The 18,333-nt window shown below is 29.9% G+C and overlaps 1 protein-coding gene across 2 annotated transcripts; it reads left to right on the forward strand.

Moving 5' to 3' along the window:
* Nucleotides 1-210: 210 nt before the first annotated feature.
* Nucleotides 211-12,406, forward strand: LOC129947914 (zinc finger protein 577). 2 transcript variants are annotated; one of them, XM_056058677.1, is made up of 4 exons: nt 211-584; nt 9,019-9,605; nt 9,678-9,850; nt 9,917-12,406. In XM_056058677.1, exons 2-4 carry the CDS (start codon nt 9,049-9,051, stop codon nt 10,573-10,575), a joined length of 1,389 nt encoding a protein of 462 aa, XP_055914652.1. In that variant the 5' UTR covers nt 211-584; nt 9,019-9,048; the 3' UTR covers nt 10,576-12,406. The 2 variants fall into 2 exon arrangements, with proteins under 2 accessions (XP_055914652.1, XP_055914653.1); XM_056058678.1 differs by lacking the exon at nt 211-584 and adding an exon at nt 8,757-8,945.
* The last annotated feature ends 5,927 nt before the right edge of the window (nt 12,407-18,333 follow it).

Consider the following 18,333-nt stretch of genomic DNA (forward strand, 5'->3'; position numbering starts at 1 on the left):
ACAAAAATATCGGCTGCTGCCAATGCTGAGTACGGTTGGTATTCAGACAGGAGCGATATTTAAGTTGTTGTTGTTATGTTTTTGTTGGAAATCGGTTTTTCTCTGAGGTGGTAGTGACTTATTTTTAAGAACACTTGCGCGGTGGGATATATATTGTATTGGAGCACAGAGCGCGTACCGTTTTAATTGTAAATCTTATATTCATTTTCGAAATACCGATCGCGATCAGTCCTTTGCGAGATCTTCAAGTGGTAAAACGTACCGCGTTTTTGAGTATTATCTACCTAAGATCATCTTTTCTAATTACTCATAGGTGCGGTTTTGAAATTTAAAAAAATTAAAGAAAGAAAATATTATTAATATAAGATTGTGAAATATTGAAACTACTGACTGCTTAAAAACACAAAACAGGATAAATCAAAATTACAAAGTTCAAAAATGGATCAACCACATTTTCAAAAGTGATTTCACGCCAATAAATATCTGAGATTAATGAAAACAAAAATTCAATAAATTAGTGAAGAATCAAAAATATTTTCTTCTTAAAACATTAGCCAATAATTTTATTATTGGATTTCTAATTGGTGAGTCATTTTCAAACCTCTTGTCAGATTTATAAATCATCTTAAATTTGGTCTTGCAATGGGAGAATTGATGTAGAAAATCGTTTATATTTTGAAAAGAGGCATACAATTACTTTACAATGTTAATCACACGATCGTTTATGTGTCAAAGAACTGTCATTGTTCTTGTTCGGGAACATTTTGTAGGTTATTAATCATCATAAAGTGCTACATAGAACCTAAACAATGATGCGCTGATGGTGTTTTTTTTTAAAGGCTTCGTAGACGTAAGAAGTGCTATTTTATTTGACGTCAATTTCTCGAAAGTAGAAAGAAGAAAATTCAATTTAATTAATAAGTTCCTAGAATGGATTGTGATGTTTTGAATTCAAGATTTATTGATTGTTAAAGGTTGTTAAGAACTTAAGCGACGTTTAGCAGTTTAAATTTTTAAAAAGTAACTTCCTCTTTAAATCATTTTTTTTACTTGAAATTTTATTCTAAAAATTTGTTTTTCCTAAAATAAAATTCTTCAAGAATTTACTTCCTGCTGCATAAATTATGAGTAAAAAGTTGATAAACTTTTCATTGAGTCACTGAATTATTTTAATAAAACAAATTAAAAATGTGAAAAATAAACGCACTCAACAAAAACTTTTATTTTTTAATAAACAATTTTGCTGCCGAATAAACTATTTATGGGCTCAATAAAATTGGAACCTAGTTTAAGGTTTATAATATACTTTTCGGTAGTTGATTTTGTGTTGAGCTTTATATATAAAATGGATTTTCTTTAAAGATGATTAAGAATATATAGCCTTCAGTTTAATTTAATATTTTTCATCGTTGTTCAAATGCTTATGTTAAAAAATAATTTATTTGGAGTCGAATTTTATAAAAATTCTTTCAAAACTCTAACAAAAATTATGTAAAATATTCAAACAAATATAAGGAAGAAAAAATATCATATGTTTTTGTGTTTTTTTAAATAAAAAAAATATTAATGTCTATAAATATTATAGACATACCAAGTCTTGTAAATTTGATTTTTAGCATGATTTTTAACATAAAAATGGACACACCAGATATTTATTTTACTTAGATTAGAAATACCTTTTCTACGAATCTTAAGTAAATTTAACAATTTAAACTGAGGAAATAACTAAAGTTATCAACTTTTGGTCAACGATATACGAATACAAATTGCTAAGATAATGAACATTCCAATCTGTTGTCAAATTAAATGACAGTTGTTCTTCGTTAAGTTAGATTTATTCGATTAAAAAGCAATGTATTACTATGTACTAGAATGTATCAATTGGGATTTGGTGTGTTTCAATTTCAAATGGAAACATTTTTGTCTGGTTCATTGTATTTGTTTTTGCAATACGAAGATAATAAGGACCAACAAAATGTAAAAATTAGGTTTTAATTTATTAAAGATCCGAATTTAAAAAGCATTTGAAAGGGCTTAGTCTTTAAAATATCGGAAAAACTAAGCTAACTTTTTGACAGAACTGTCAAAAAGACAAAACGAAGGATCAGTACCGCAAAGACGTCCACGGCCCGTCAAAACATTGACATTCCTCTAGTACTCAGACAACAGTTAAAAATCGTCAGCTATTGCAATTGAAAATTAATTTTTTGGGCGAAAAATTCGTACCATTTTCAAAATTGATTTGTTTTATAGAAATTACTATAAATTTGAATAACTACATGAACTTTTGGTAATATATTATTGTAAATTGAATAAAACAGTTCTTTGGATAACTTTTTCGATACATAAAATACTTAAGTACTGTATTTGAATTTAGTGAAACAATATTTTAGATAACTTTTTCGATAAAAAAACGTTTCCTTGGCTATATTTTTATTGCATTAAATTTTAGTAAACAACATACCAACAAAATATGTAATTATTGAATAATTTCCATCTAATATTCTTTAATAAAATTGATCTTCTCGATTAGTATAAGCCAAAAATAATTAACTATTTATTCTAATTTTAACTTTGCCGTAGAAATAAAAAAAGAAAATTTCGACTCATTTTATTAAAAACACATGATTCCAATGAAACTTTTTGAAGTTTTTATATGTTGTCTACTTAAAACAAAAAACAGAAAAAAACAAAACTTGCACAAGGTGGTCGTTTATTTTATTGAATTTAAATATAAATTTTCGAAGTATAATGAGAAACAATAAATATAGTCTATAAATAATGTTTCAAAACATTTTATCTACAATGAATAACCTAAACGAAATACGAAAACTTATTGAACTTCTTCTTTCAAAATTCAATTTCATTCAACTGACTCATGGATAATTCAATTGATTTGAAAATGCAAGCAACAAATCGATTGAAAATAATTCTTTTTTAGAACACACAACAAAAAAATATGTGTGTTTGTAAAAATAAAAAGTGAATTTGAAATGGAGTGTTTATGTTAAAAAATAATGCCGGCCGTACTCAGTCTTCGTACAGATGAAAATGTACGATCACCAGATCAACACAAGATCGTACAAACAAACTATCAGGAAAAAAAACATCAATCGAATTCACGATCATCGATTGTTTATAAAAGATTTTCTAAGAAATTAAAAAAAAAAAACGCTATTAAACAATGAACTCAAAAACGAAATAAAAACACAACATCCAACAGAAGGAGCACACAAATTATTTCTTCATGTTAACATCAGGCAGGATATCTTATACAATCCTTAATCACATTGATGTGGAATTCAATTTGTAAATATTTACAAAATCGAACATCCCTTTTTTGCGTTCACCCACCATAGACAACATTTTTTGAATTGAACTTATTTCTTTCGAACTATAGTTAGCTGACTTTGTTTGATATTGTTTGGAAAATTATAAATCTGTCAACAGTTGGTTGAGGGATTTTAAAAAATTAAAGAACAAAAATATTTAAATATTTAAAATATCGTATGCGGTGAATGCCAAAGGTGAGAACACAAAAACACAATACACCAAAATACCAAATCACACATAATTAAATTATGTAAACTGAATATGATTTATTTACAAAAATCTACCATCACTAGGTACATACTCGTATACTCAAAAACACACACTTTATAGAACCGCACTATAAAACACTTTGTCTTTTGGCTATGAAAGATTTTATAATCAATCTACAGACGTGATAGATGAAAGTGCAAATCAAAAATAATTGGGTCTTTGAATTTAATTTGGAATAAGTTATTGCAAACAAGTTTCCTGTTGTTTTGTTGTTCGAAAACCATAAATAAATGGCTTTGAGATTTATCAAATAAGTTCAAGATGACCACACGAACGGATTTTGTATAAAATATTGTCTTTAGAGGTCATCTTATAGATTTTTAATGAGTTAGACGAGCTTATACCAGTGAGTTATAAAAATAGGGATAGCAAATTCGTATAAACAATAAAAAGTGTCAGAGAATCAATGAAATTTGTGTTCCTAGTGAGCATTAGACCAGTTTATACCAATTGAGTTTATATAAGACTTCTGCGAATAAAAATATGACAAAACATATATTAATTTTGAGTATTATGAACTAGTGAAACGCTGTTTTAATTTCTTTGTGAGCATTAGATCACTTTATACCAATTAAGTTTATATTACATATTTGCAAATGCAAAAACATGAGAACTTGACTTAATTACAAAAAATATATTCCCTGTGAGTGCCAATTGAAAACTAATAAAAGGAAAATAAGTAGGACGCAAGTTTATGAGCATTAGACCAGTTAATAAAAATTGATTTTTTTTTTAAATAAAAACATGGAAACTTGACAGAATATATTATTATACCAATTCAAAACTAATATTATGAATATACTAAAACATACAAAGTATGAGAAAATGACTAAAATGTTCGTTTCAATGAGTATTTTACCGATTTATACCAATCACGTGAAACGTCAAAATATTTGACGTTTTGTTCTTTTATAGCATTTTTCAATATAAAATCTCATTCTGATAGCAAACATAGTGATTATTTTGTAAGAAAAATACATTTTTGTTTATGTCAAAATAAAGAAGAAAGCATGCGATTAAGAATGAAAAATAATATCAGTCAAATGGCCGCCACGGGTATGGTTGCACTCCCATATCCTTTTTATAAAATTTGTAATGACCAGTTCGCTCTTTTAAGGATGTTCACTAGTTCACTAACTCAATCTTTAGGATTTTGAATATATTATCTAGCATTGGCATACAAATTAAATTTTAAGTAGCCCCAAACAAAAAAGTCGAAAGTTGTTAAATAACACAATCTTGGCTATCAAATGTCAGGAAACTCTTCTTGTAAAATTGCGATTGTTTCGGTGCTTATGTGGCACGTAGAACCGTTTTTGCTTTAAATTGAAACAATCTCGATGCGTTCTTGAAACGTGTGTTATTTTATTTTAAATTATGACGTATTTTGTATATGTCAAATGTCAAAAATGTCAGCTTCAAAAGTGACAACTGTCCAGCTGACAGCGTGATATTCAAAATAAAACAATACGTTAAGAAAACCAAAATTATAAACACACATAAATTGCTTGATAAGCTAGAATATTTTTCGAAAAACTTTGACATAAACTGTCAGTGAAAGAATTGGTATAGAATCTGTTAACTTTTCCGTAACTGGTATAAAATGATTTTTTCTTGTTTATAGGTGAAATTATCCATGTTTTTGTTAATTTATCTTAAAATTTTGACAAAATATCTATATTTAAACTCAGAAATACGGTCACCCTAATTATACGTCAAATCCTTCCTAATTTTTATTCTTCTATACACAATTTTTGCAATAGTTCTACAAACAACAAAAAATTAAACAAAAATACGAAATGAATCTATGTATTTATTTATATTTTACGAATTTCAGTTTTGCACATCAAAATCTATTTAATTTGCTAAAGCAGAAAGAGAATCGATTGGCCTCAATTCAAAAACAAAAACAAATTTAAAAAAAAAATAAAAACAACGTAATCCAAATGAATGATAATGACGCACTCAGTACAAATGCTGCAGGTTGTTTTGCGTTTCCTTTGTACAATGCATATAGTGATCGGTTGTAATAAATTGGGGGTACCTAATTAAGAAAAACCCAAATTACAAAAAACACAAGTGTTTGAATAAAATAAACGTTTTCTTGTTATATTTTCTTAGTTTTTTCTTTCAAAAACATGAATTTTTATAAAGAAGACAAAAAAGAAAACAATGTTTTAATAAGATCGGCCTTTTGACGGCTTTGGCGGTAGTGGCGGTGGTGGTGGTCAGAACTACAAATATTTTCGTTGGTGCAAAATAGAAAACATCAAAAATAAAAAAAAATGTTATATTCTTGCCGCATTTTCTGAAATACAACAAGTGGGCTGACGTGTTATTTTCTTTTTTTCCTTCTTTCCTACAAAACTATATAAAATTGTACGTTTTATTTTTAATTAGAAAACACCACTTTTGAGAAGAAAAAAAAAACTGAACTAATAATATTATGTGTATAAAAATCGGATGGAAAGAAAAAAATATTTTCTTAATGATTTCACCATTCAGATGTTTTTGCCGGCAGACACTTGCTTCGGTTTATTTAAAACTTTGTTTTTTTTTTTGAAAACCTACGCATGCCATTTTTTTCGCACAAAACAAAAAACAAAACTTTATGCATTTGTAGATGCTGACATAATTTTTTCGAATTTAGTAAATAATTAATTCAATGTACCACATTAAAATGTAGTAAAATTTAACTTTGAAAAAAAAAAAATGATGATAGGAAAATTTTTAAGTGGTTTTGTGTTCATTCTTTTTTTCTAGGGAAATTAAATTTGTGTAAACAAAAAGTTGAATCTTAAGATTTGAGGCTGACATTATAAGAACATGTATTTAATATTCATTATTTTCAGGTTGGCAAATTAGAATCTTTCAATTTACTTACTTTACATTTTCGTTAAAAAAAGAACACTTGCTTGTTTTCTATATCAAACTTTAAATTTTCGTTAAGTTCATGACAAGTGTTTTTTCGATTTTAAAACTCCAAATTGTGACTGGTGGCCATTTTGTAAACTGTAATGTGATTTATTTTTAGGCTGATTTGACATTTTAACAATAATAGATTGAAGTCCGAACGCTTGCAAATTCGTGATTTGTGAATTTATTTTGAAAACCATGGTTTTGTTCAAAATACTTATGACCCGAATTTTGTTTAATTCACTTTTGTTTTTTTTTTTATAATAAACGGGCTCTCAAGGGGTTTTTAATACCCTTAACATGTTTAAACACAGTGCGAGCTTTAGGAAAATAGGAAGAGAGCACATTAGTCTTAAAGTTTTAAATATCAAAATGATAGGGAAAAACAGAGCTGGGTAAAGCATTCCCAATTCTCGAAGTGCGGTTAAAAAAAAGAATATCTATACTTGACGGTTCGTCGAAATTGAACTCAAGGTTAACCTGATGTGATTCCTAGAAGTACAAGCTTTAAGGCTGAATTGTTTGAGGGGGGAAATGTAACTGGCTAATTCCACAGAACACTGTTTATAAAAATATCGGTAGAACAACGAAAGGCATGAAACATTGCGGCGGTGTTCAAGTGACGTAATTGATTCGGTTATAGTTCTATCGCCTATCAATTTTAAAGCTCTTTTTTTGGATCCTGTCCAAAATACTTAAATTTGTTTTAGGGGCACCTGCCCAAATATACGAGTGATATTCAAGTTTTGGACGAATGAAGGCTTTGTAAATTGCAGCCAGATCAGAAGAGGTGAACAATTTCTTTCACCGTCGTCGGAGAAATCCTAAGCATATAGCAGCATTGTTGGCAATATCTAATATGTGATCATTCCATAAGAGGTGATCTGTGATATATATACCGAGTACTGAAAGTTTATTAGTTTCCTAGATGCAAGTGTCGCTCATGGATAGCGGCATCGGGGCTGGGTTACTCTTTTACAACAGGAGACAGCATTGAGTTTTCGAAGGATTAAATTCTACACGGTTTTTGATTCCCCATTGTACAATACTATCGAGATAAGAATTTAATGAGCTGATCATACGCTGCAGTTGAAGTCCACATCCGAAGGACAAGGATGAGTATCTAAAAACAAATATGAAAAGCTGAATCCTGGTCAGGAAGGTCACGGCGCAGCATGTACCACAGCTCGCCTCGTGCCATTATTGATGTATTCAAGCAAACGTGTTGTAACCGCAAGGTTTCACGTCACGGACCCGTTAATTGAATCATAGATCGTGTGATTTAAACCTGCTTGAATATCTGCGCCGATAAGCCCCAAACGATTATCCACTTGGAAGACAATATACACCGTAGTATTGCCAACATAAGGCCACATATGTTGGAAAAAGTCGTCGATGGATCTCAAGCTTAGACAATATTTGTCAGAAATTACATTTAAATTATAATACTACAAGTTTATCTTATTTCATGTCTTTTATGTTCTGTTTTAATCCAAAGTTACAATTATGCAAAAGATTCTCTTATATTCCCTTAAAACACCTTTGAAAATGCATTTCAAAATTTCATAGTCCGCAAAAAATATGAAAACATATTTTTCTGTCATCTGGTAACACTGCCTATCCACAGTTCAGTACCTTATTTTCACTATAAATAACGGACAAAAATACAAATCATGTTACACGAAAAAATAGACAAGCACAACGGTATTGACTTATATTGGGCGCCATTTAACGTCAGACAAATTTTTTAATACCTCTGACATACTTCTATTTTTCTAATTTATTATAAAGCGTGCTTAAACTTTAACCTAAACCTATTTTATAAAACAAAATGAACCTACGTTGATTTAAATTAATTTCATTCAATTTAATACATTTAAAACAAAAACCACACCCCATAAATAAATAAAAGCAACAGGTACCTTTTATGCGTTCGTTCTCATTGTTGAAACAGAAAAATTATTATAATAAAAACAACATCAAGCATTCTAATTTTTTCAAAAACATAAAAAAATAAAAATACATTTCTAGAATTTTATTAACATAAATAATTTTGCAATTGGAACGCATCAAATTCTATTTGTCATCATTAAAGTGAATTTTTACATTCCTAAACGTCCAATAAGTTTCCAGTTGAACTTTTAAATACAAATTTAGTCTTAAAATATAATTTAACTTGTCAAGGTTTATTTTTCTTTTTTTGTAATTATGTTAAGCCTGCTTAACTTAAAAGAGACATTTTTAAACACTACTTCTTGAGCTTGAATTATTTTGTTGTGTATAGTTTATTTAGTTGATTAACATTAGATTTGAAGTTAATTAGATTTCGTAATTATTCGCCTGTTTGCAACTTGTATATGCGTTCGCTGGTTTATTTAGTTCGGGGTCATTGAGGAGGAACTTTTCAATCGTACCATTTATTTTCTGTGTGTAATTCAATTTCAATCGAAGCTAATCAATGTGATTTTATTCTTATATTTTGTTATTGTTTTGTTTTAGATACATAATCACGGAATTAAAATTGTTGACATGACTAAAGAACACACAACCACCCCTTCGGGTACAATTCCCGAAGAACTCTACAACTTAACCCAATTAGCAGAAATAACGCTTGCAGCAGGACGCTTAAGTACAACCAACATTACAGAGATTAAAGATTACATAAACAAGGGACGCTGTAAAGATGAAATTGTAAGCTGCAGTTTGGATGCAGATGGAACATTTGAAGAAATGCACAAACCTCAATTTAACCCTAACCAGCTCCAACAATCACATCACCAGCAGCAACAACAACAACAGCAAGGAAGCAATTTCTTCTCATCATCAGATGATGATTCGAACTATTACAGTCATAAGATCTTCGATCGGAAGAAATCCCGAAGATCGACAATTTCTGAACAGTCCCGCTTTGATGAATTGTCCTGCAGTAGTCTTCACAGCAGTGGAGATGAACACTATTCCGGATTGGGACATTCCAGTAAGATTTCGGAGAATTCGATGAGTGGCGATGATGATCATGTGTGTCCGGAGTGTGGAAAGAAGTATTCAACGTCTTCCAATTTGGCCAGGCACCGTCAGACACATAGGTGAGTCATTTTTTATAAAAGAATTTCACCAAGAAGTCCGTTTTACAATGGTTTCTTCTCTTCTGTTTTTAGATCGATTTTGGACAAAAAAGCCCGACGATGTCCACACTGTGAGAAGGTCTACGTATCCATGCCTGCGTTTTCAATGCACGTTCGAACGCATAATCAAGGCTGCGAGTGTCAATACTGTGGAAAGTGTTTTTCCCGACCTTGGCTGTTGCAAGGTCACATACGGACTCACACTGGTAAGTCCCATAATAATTCACTGTTTTTGATTCTTATGCTCATTTGATGATTTTCTTCCATTTTAGGTGAAAAACCTTTTAAATGTACTGTTTGCACCAAGGCCTTCGCTGACAAGTCCAATTTGAGAGCTCACATTCAGACCCATTCGAATACCAAACCACATTCTTGTGCCCGTTGTGGCAAATCCTTCGCACTTAAATCCTATCTCTACAAACACGAAGAGTCCTCCTGCATGAAGAACCATCCCCAAAAGCCAGAAAAAGATAAACCAAGCAAGTCAACTAAATTTGACTCAACCAAATCAACGTTGGCCTCTAAGATTCTTCAAAAAGAAGCTGCTGCAGCTGCTGCTGCCTCTTCTTCGCCGGGAAATAATTGCATCACTTTTCCACCACTAGAAATAAGAATTGAAGAGGAAAAATCCGAAAAATCTTATACAACTTTGACAAATTCCATGACACAAGAAGATTACGATCGTTTTAAGAGAATCAGTGTTATACGTCCTCCGCCAACAACCCTAAATAATAATGTCGGTATAGGTAGTGCGAATTATGATGGCGTTACATCAGCATCCGGCGGGGTAACAGTGACAACACCAACAACAGTGATGCAAATGAATTTCTATCAAGAAACTCCTGTGGATTTCTCACCAAAGAATAATTTTACACATTCAACAAAGACAAGTCCTTTCGAATTGACAGGAACTTATGCAATTGTGGCATAGAAGATATTATTAATAGCAATAAGTTAAAACATAAGTAATTTCTTCTTTTGTTATTTAGTTTTTTTTTGATATTTTTAAGAAGAATTTCTTTTAATCTATGATACCTTAAACCCTTTGAAATTATTTGTAGGGCTTTTGAGACTATTAACCTTTTCTTACCCCAGATTACCCAACGCCACATTGACAACGACAGTAAATAGTACAACTCGTGTCGGTAATTTTGTTTTATTCCCCTAAAGCTAGTTATCGACATTTACTTGCAATATCTGCAATGACAGTGAATAATCCAAATAGCGTAGGCAATACAGTTTTATCTTCTTAAAACAACTTCACCTAATTATCGACATTTACTTACAATATTTACAATTTAAACTCCCCAGTTTCTCGGTTTTGAGATAGGTTGTTTTATACATGTGGCTTTTTTAATCTGATATTTCCTCACCTATGTTCGGAATTATGGATGTAGGATTTACAAGGATCTTAACTTGATCAACTATGGTAAAGAAAATTGTATAATTTCAGAAATTTGTTGCCTAACTGTTATTGTTTAAGAAAAGTACAGTCTCTTTTAAAACTTAGCATTTTTATCAAAGAGTATTAATCTTTCTCAATAAGACGTTTTTCTATAGAAGGGTTTTTAAAATTTTAATTGTGAAAAAAATTTAGAACAAAAAATTGTCGGGTTTATTTGCTTTGACGAATGAAAAGAAATGAAGTGGAAGATTGATTAATTACTTTTGTTTAATCTCAAAATAAAACATAACCGAAATTCCTTAACAAAAAACTCATTCAAAACAAAAATTTGATTATAAAATTAAATAAAAACTTAAAATATTGTGAAAAGAGAAGAAAAATAAAATTAACTATCTTTTAAAAATATATATAAAAAAAATATTGTGATACAAATTTAGTAACTAGTGATTAGTGATTAGTTTCCAAACTAAATAAAAATGCACTGCTTAGAATTTTTAAGATTATTTTTATGTTTTAAAACAAATTTAAGAAAATAAAAATAGTAGACACCACAAATTTATCAGCAAACATTCATGAATAAAATAATTTTAATTACCATTTATAAATAGACTTTTTTCAAAAAAAAAATCGATTCAGTATTGTAAAAAAAAACAAATGTTATTTACTTTAAAGTTAAACTTTCTACCATATTATTAAAGTTATATATAAAGTTATTCTTAAAATTAGTTTTAGAAAAAAGCAATAAATATAATCTATCTATGTATAAATGAAATATTAAACAAATCATTTTGTGAGAGGAGTAATTAATTTTGAATTGAAATACTTTTTATTAATTCTCCTCGAATGCAATATGGACGAGATTGTCTAGTCTTAGTATTTTTGGAAAAGAAAATCTAATTATTTATCAATGCCAGAAAGAAGAAAATATCATTTTGTAATTAATTGTTTTTTTTTTTTTAATTTGTTTATTGCCATAATTAATAATAATAAATTGTAAATATGAACAGATATGAGCAATGAATAAATGGAAGAGGATGAGGAAAGAAAAAACAACATCTGGCATATTGAATAATGTGGCCGAAAATGGTGCAATATATTATATTTTTATATATTTCTAAGGATATGTTTTTTAAATTAGTTTTGCATGATGTCTGTCTCTGTATAGTATAATTAAGTTAAATATGAATAATTTTTTGTGTGAAAGGCTTTTAGTTCATAGATAGTATTAATTCAAGGCATTTTTTTGTACATATATTTTATGCTTTTCTCTCAAATTTATTTTTGTTCGAAACACAGCTAATGAAACCAAAGATTAAAATAATAAAATAAAAACACGAGCAAAGTGGTATGAATTTTATTTATTTATTTTTTGTCATTTTTTAAAAAAGAATTGTATGAATTTTATTTTTAGATACTTCTGTCATAGAGTGATAAGAAGTAGTGAATAATAAGAAAAAAAAAATAGTAAGTATTTCCTGAGAATAAGAAATGGTGCTAAAAACTTTAAAGATAGGTATTTTAAATTTCTATCAGAATTTCGTACCCAAACAAACATAAAAGAAGACAATATGTGAAAAGAAATGCTAATCTAAGTCTTTTTGACCCTTGCATGTGATACGCCTGGGATTTTGAATGAATTTTAGTTCTATGGACAATTTTTATTTATTCTCCGTTTTTTCTTCGTTTAGCTTTTTTTGTATCTTAAATTGAGCAATATGAATTTTTAAAATGTTTGAAATTTGGACCTAAATCGATTTAAATGATATTTTATTAAAAAATGATTTTTTTTATCGAGGCCATCAGGGAATTACATGATTGTGAAGAATTGATACCAACTGCATAGACTTAAGAATGAGGCAATATCAAACAGTTTTCTTTCATTCTATTAATGTATCTATATAAGTTTTAGAGGGAAAAATGATTCTATCCAATTTTAGATTCCTACAAATGATAGGGTAAAGTGTTAATTTAATGGGCAATGGCATCTGATGGCGTGTTTATGTATCCATTCATATCAAGCTGGCTTTATAAATATTTGAAGTGCAATGTAAGAACTTGTCTTGTCTTTTGGCATTAATGTAAAAATTAGATACTTAGACAAATGTCTGGGCTATATACGCTGTACTTTACAGTAATTCCATGAGAGAAAGAAAATCTTCCATCTATGATGTTAATTGAAGTGTTTCATACTTTTTATCAAATGGCATCATAGCGTCTTTGAAGTTGTATGTGGTCTATCTTAGGGCTTAATTAATGTTCTATTTATACACTTTTTACTGAATCGGATGCAATAAAGACATATTTTGCGATAAAATAAGAGAGAAACAAACTACAGTGCAGTTTTAAAAATACCAAATGTTTACTGTATAAAAATAACTCTAAAACTAATATACAATATCTACAATATTTGTTTTTTAGGTTTCATATGTATGTATGTCCATACTACATATATGTAGGTTTTCCAATAAAATACAGCTGCCAGTTTTTCGGGCAGCTGTAACTTTTAAAGTAACTAAATAAAGTGCAACTGTACATACCTCAACGACTCTTAAATTGAAAAGTTCTTGACACAAGTAGCCTCCGAAATACTCTAATGACTTCCAAAATTTAATAAAATTTAAAATTTATTTTAAACACTTTATAAACTCAAACAGAATGCTTAAATTTTAAATATTTTTATTGAAAGTCAAAAGAATCTAAAAAAAAAGAAGAGAATAAAATAAAGTTAAACAAAATGTTGATAGGATGCCGATTACTAACATAATTTGTCTCTGGGCGTAAATGAAAACTTGAGCTTCTCAATACTGAAGTAAAAAGCACCTAATTACAAAAAACCAACCGAATTTCTTTTTACACTTAAAAAAAACAACCGAATTTCTTTTCACACTTCAGGCTTTTTTAGAAAGAAGTAAGCTTATAGCAAGCGTCAAACTACGATCAGTGGCTCATAATATATGCGTGTGTAAGTTGTTAGTAAAAAATAATACAATTATAACCTAACACACGCACAAAATACAAAACATAATTAACATTTAACTATTACAGAACAAAAAATAAAATGAGAACAAAACAATGATTTTAATCCCACCTTATTTAAATTTAAATCTATCAATTAACAGTTTAAGTTATTAAAAATGCTCATTCGACTTAAAGCTTCATTCTTCCCATAGTTAGTTCTATGGAAGTCAATATGTATAAAATCAAATGTACGCAGGTGATGAGTTCCGCCTCTGTAATTCGAAGATACACAAGATAGCAAATAAGGTGCATCAATTTCATCATTAATGAGTTGATAAAAAGATACTAAGTCATTATTAACACGCCTTTGATGAAGAGATTGCATTTGAAGAAGCAGAATACGATGTTCATAGAGAGGCAGATCATAAGGATCATCCCAAGGAAGACCCTTTAGGGCAAAGCGAATGAAATTATGTTGAATTAATTCAATACGTTTTCTATGAATTTCGTAATAGGGAGTACATACCTGCGAAGCATATTCAAAATGAGGACGAACATGGCAATTATATTATTAAAGAGTATAGTAGGGGTAATTGAACTCCTTTGCCCAGCGTTTTATAAAACCAAGCATAGAATTTGCTTTATTAACAATAAATGTATTGTCATGGATAAATTCTAAGTTGGAACAGAAATGCAAATCTAAATCTTTGAATGTGGAGACGCGACACAGTTTGTGTTGTGATATACAATAGTCAAATACGCGATTGATTAGTTTTTAGTAAAAGTTATCGTCTGGCATTTAAAAGGGTTGAGTCAAAGGCTATTTTCCCACACCAAAATGTGAAACTATCAATGTCAGCTTGTAAAACAATACAATCATGGGTGGACTTTATTATTTTAAAAATCTTCATGTCGTCAGCAAAAATGAGAAGTTCACTTAAGCGTAGACATGAAGATACATCGTTAATAGACAGGATGAACAGAAAAGGCCCAAGATGGTTTCCCTGGGGAAAGCCATGACAGATTGAGCAACAAAAGGTTCAGAATAACAATTTCTAAATTTTACCTCATAGGATCTTTTTTGAAGATATGATTTAATCCAAGCTAAGAAAAATGGTGGAAAACGAAGAGCTTTAAGTTTCAATAAAATATTTCCGTATCTAAGTTGGTCAAAAGCTTTAAAAAAGTCAGTTTATACACAGTCCACTTCATAACCTTGTTCTAAAGCGTTTGAACATAATGTTTGAGAATGTGAGGAGATTTGTAACGGTTGATCTTTTTTTCACAAAACCATGTTGAAGTTCGCAAATGAGATTCTTACTAAAAAATGCTACACTTTCACAAACAACTTGTTCAAACAGTTTAGGAGTGCAAGAAAGCTTTGCAATGGGCCTGCAGTTTGTTACATCCACCTTGTTACCTTTCTTGAAAATTGGTGTTGGAAATGAATTCTTCCATAAACTAGGAAATTTGACTCTTTTTAGAAAAAGTTAGAATAAGGACGTAAGGGGTTCAAGTAAAGCATTACTACACTTTTTTAATACTATCGGGAGAATACCATCGGGACCGGCTGAACACGCATCATTCAACGCAGATAAAATATCAAGGACTGTACACTGTAGTACATGTATGTGACTATAGCTAGTTTGCGAAAAGGCGTATTATATTATATATTATACGCCTATTCCATCAACTTCTTGAGGGCTATTAATAAATGACTAACGGAAATTTGTTGCGAAAGCGTTACATATATCAACAGTTTTATCTAATGAAAGGTTTTTGTAAGTGAAGCTAACTGGAAAGGCATCTGATTTTTTCTTTGAGTTTACAAAATTCTAAATTTTTTTAGGATTCTCTTTGATAAGGGTATAAAAAAAATTGAAAATTCAACATAAAAAGAGAAGTTGATTGGAGACAGAGTTTTGAGATACGTTTTAAATTCCTTATTTCTTTTGTTACGCAGTAAACGCAATTCTTTCGTTTGTATTTCCAAAGTTTCTATTTCTTGATTTGTTTAAAGGTACATTTTTTCTAAACAATTATTAAGGATCTTATACAAATTTGAAACTGCTTCGTCAATATTAGAAAATGCTAAAGTATCAGCAATTCCAGAAATGGTTAATTCTTCAAACAACAACTGGAAATTAGCTCTTCTGAAGTCAAAATTATATAAGCAATCAAACTAATTACTGTGTTCAGTAGGTGATTACTTAAGTCAAGGAAAATGTCCAATATGTTATAATATTAGTATTTCCTGATCTAGATTCTAGAACAAGAGTAGTAATAGCGTCAGAAGAAAATACGAAATCGAGAATTCGATTTTTTGAGTTTTTAACACAGCTTCTAAGTCAGTAACTAGGACTTTATCGAGAAGAAATAGTTCCAATTGTGAAGAAGAGAGAGAAGCTTCAAGGCAGGATAAGTCTGCCGATGGAATCCAGTCAATGTGTGGTAAATTAGAAGTAAAATATTGGTGTCAGCGCAGGACAAACTGATAACAAAGTCTAATGGTAAGGAGAGTTTGTTATAAACAGACTCCAAACTTTTTGGAGGAATGTAGACTTTCAAAATAAAAAAAAGTTTAGTCTGTACCATTATCTTTACACATACCCTTTCAATTGATAATTCAAATGGAAAAGATACAGAAGAAGAGAAATATATATTTTCTACCCCTATCCACCTAAATCCTTTGCATTACCAACATGACTATAGCTTGAATTAAGCCACGTTTCTGCCAAAAATACGTTGCAAATAGAATCAAAGAACGTGGGATTCGGTATTAATTTAATAAGACAACAAGTTTTCCAGCTCAAGTTAACTACTGAAACTATTTTTAAACAATTTTGCGTATAATGAAACGCATAGGTTTTTCTTTTCTTCGAAAATCCGAGTTAATTTCGTTTCTATTAAATCAATCAATTCTAAAAGTGTGTCACTTTGTCTCGAATTTCAATTTATTATGAAGTGGAAGAAAATATAAGAAACATTTCTTTCCCAGAAACCTATTAAAAGAAATTTATATCGGATTAGTCGGCTAGACAAAAAGGCTACTAGCATTTCTTCAGTTCTTCTCTTCTGACAAATTTATACTTTTAATTGTACGTACAATCGCTTCGATGATCAATAAACATCAACCGTCATCTTTTCATTGAAACTTTAAGTTTTATTTCATACCAAACAATAAAATGTCAATTTAATTGATGACCTGCATTTCATAAATATTTGTATACTTATAAATTAAAGACATCAAGATGCGACAAACTGTAAAGTAAATGAAAGTGGGTAAAAGTCCGAATGGTTCTATATTGTCTCACGAGTCACGAATTAATTATTACGTCGCTTGTCGCTCGGTACAGCTAGTGATAGAGCTATCCTATGTTGACATCAAAATAACTTAAGTGCGTCTTGAGTTGCAAACAAAATGCTTCAAAAATATAACATACTCGTACATTGCAATCGGCTTTTCCATCAATTGAATTTAAAACAAGGGAAACCGAAACCGAAGCCGAAACTGAAACCGAAAGTGCTTGAGACTCAAGCGAAGGCGATGCATCACACGCAAATTGTGTAAGTTTTGATCGTATAAAAAGACTCAAAACCCAAAAGGGGTGGACGACGAATTATAATTAATTACTCTCCATGCCACCCTAGTTGAGGATCATACAACTTTACTGCGTATAGCGCCAGAGTCTTGAGCGATTGTTGCTCTTTTCAATATAAAAATTTACACGCGCGCAAAGAAATTAAAGTACGGCCGCAGTAAATTGACTTACACAACAGGGTGGACATAGTTTAAGCCCTGATTTTTTAATGTTTTTTTTTTAATCTTTTAATGTAGGGAATGGAAAATTTACTTACCGTCTAAGTTTATTATTTAAAACCAAACGTCAAAAAATCTTAAGTAACTTGACAGAAAAGATCGTATTAACTGTGAAATTTATTGTAATTTTGACAACCCTGTGTGTCAAAATAAGAAACAACAGATCTGTCAAATGTTCATCCACGCGGTACTTATGCAAACAATTAAAAGACTAAAATTTATTTGGAATTGATTACCAGCATTACCAATTCTAAAATAAATATATCAATATAAAAAGAATTTATGAAATTATAATAAAATAACAAAAAAAAACACCCTTTAAATTATGTCCATCGTAACACTATTAAGTCATACAGTACGAGCATTATAGAAGCCGCAAACATATTCATCAGTTGGCGTGTTCTAGCTATATACTTGCCCCAACATTTACTTGAAATGGGTCAAAAGTCTTATGCTTCGTTTTATAAATAAGGGGCTTTCGTTTTCTTGTCATTCTTGTATTGACT

The sequence above is a fragment of the Eupeodes corollae genome, chromosome 2 (genome assembly GCF_945859685.1).
Source record: "Eupeodes corollae chromosome 2, idEupCoro1.1, whole genome shotgun sequence".
Lineage (NCBI taxonomy): Eukaryota > Metazoa > Arthropoda > Insecta > Diptera > Syrphidae > Eupeodes > Eupeodes corollae.

What these genes read in the sequence shown, in the direction of transcription:
- LOC129947914 (XM_056058677.1), top strand. Translation starts at nt 9,049, where the DNA reads ATGACTAAAGAACACACAACCACCCCTTCGGGTACAATTCCCGAAGAA. An exon ending in AGGCACCGTCAGACACATAG is followed by an intron (nt 9,606 to 9,677) that starts GTGAGTCATTTT and finishes TTCTGTTTTTAG; the next exon opens with ATCGATTTTGGACAAAAAAG. An exon ending in TCACATACGGACTCACACTG is followed by an intron (nt 9,851 to 9,916) that starts GTAAGTCCCATA and finishes CTTCCATTTTAG; the next exon opens with GTGAAAAACCTTTTAAATGT.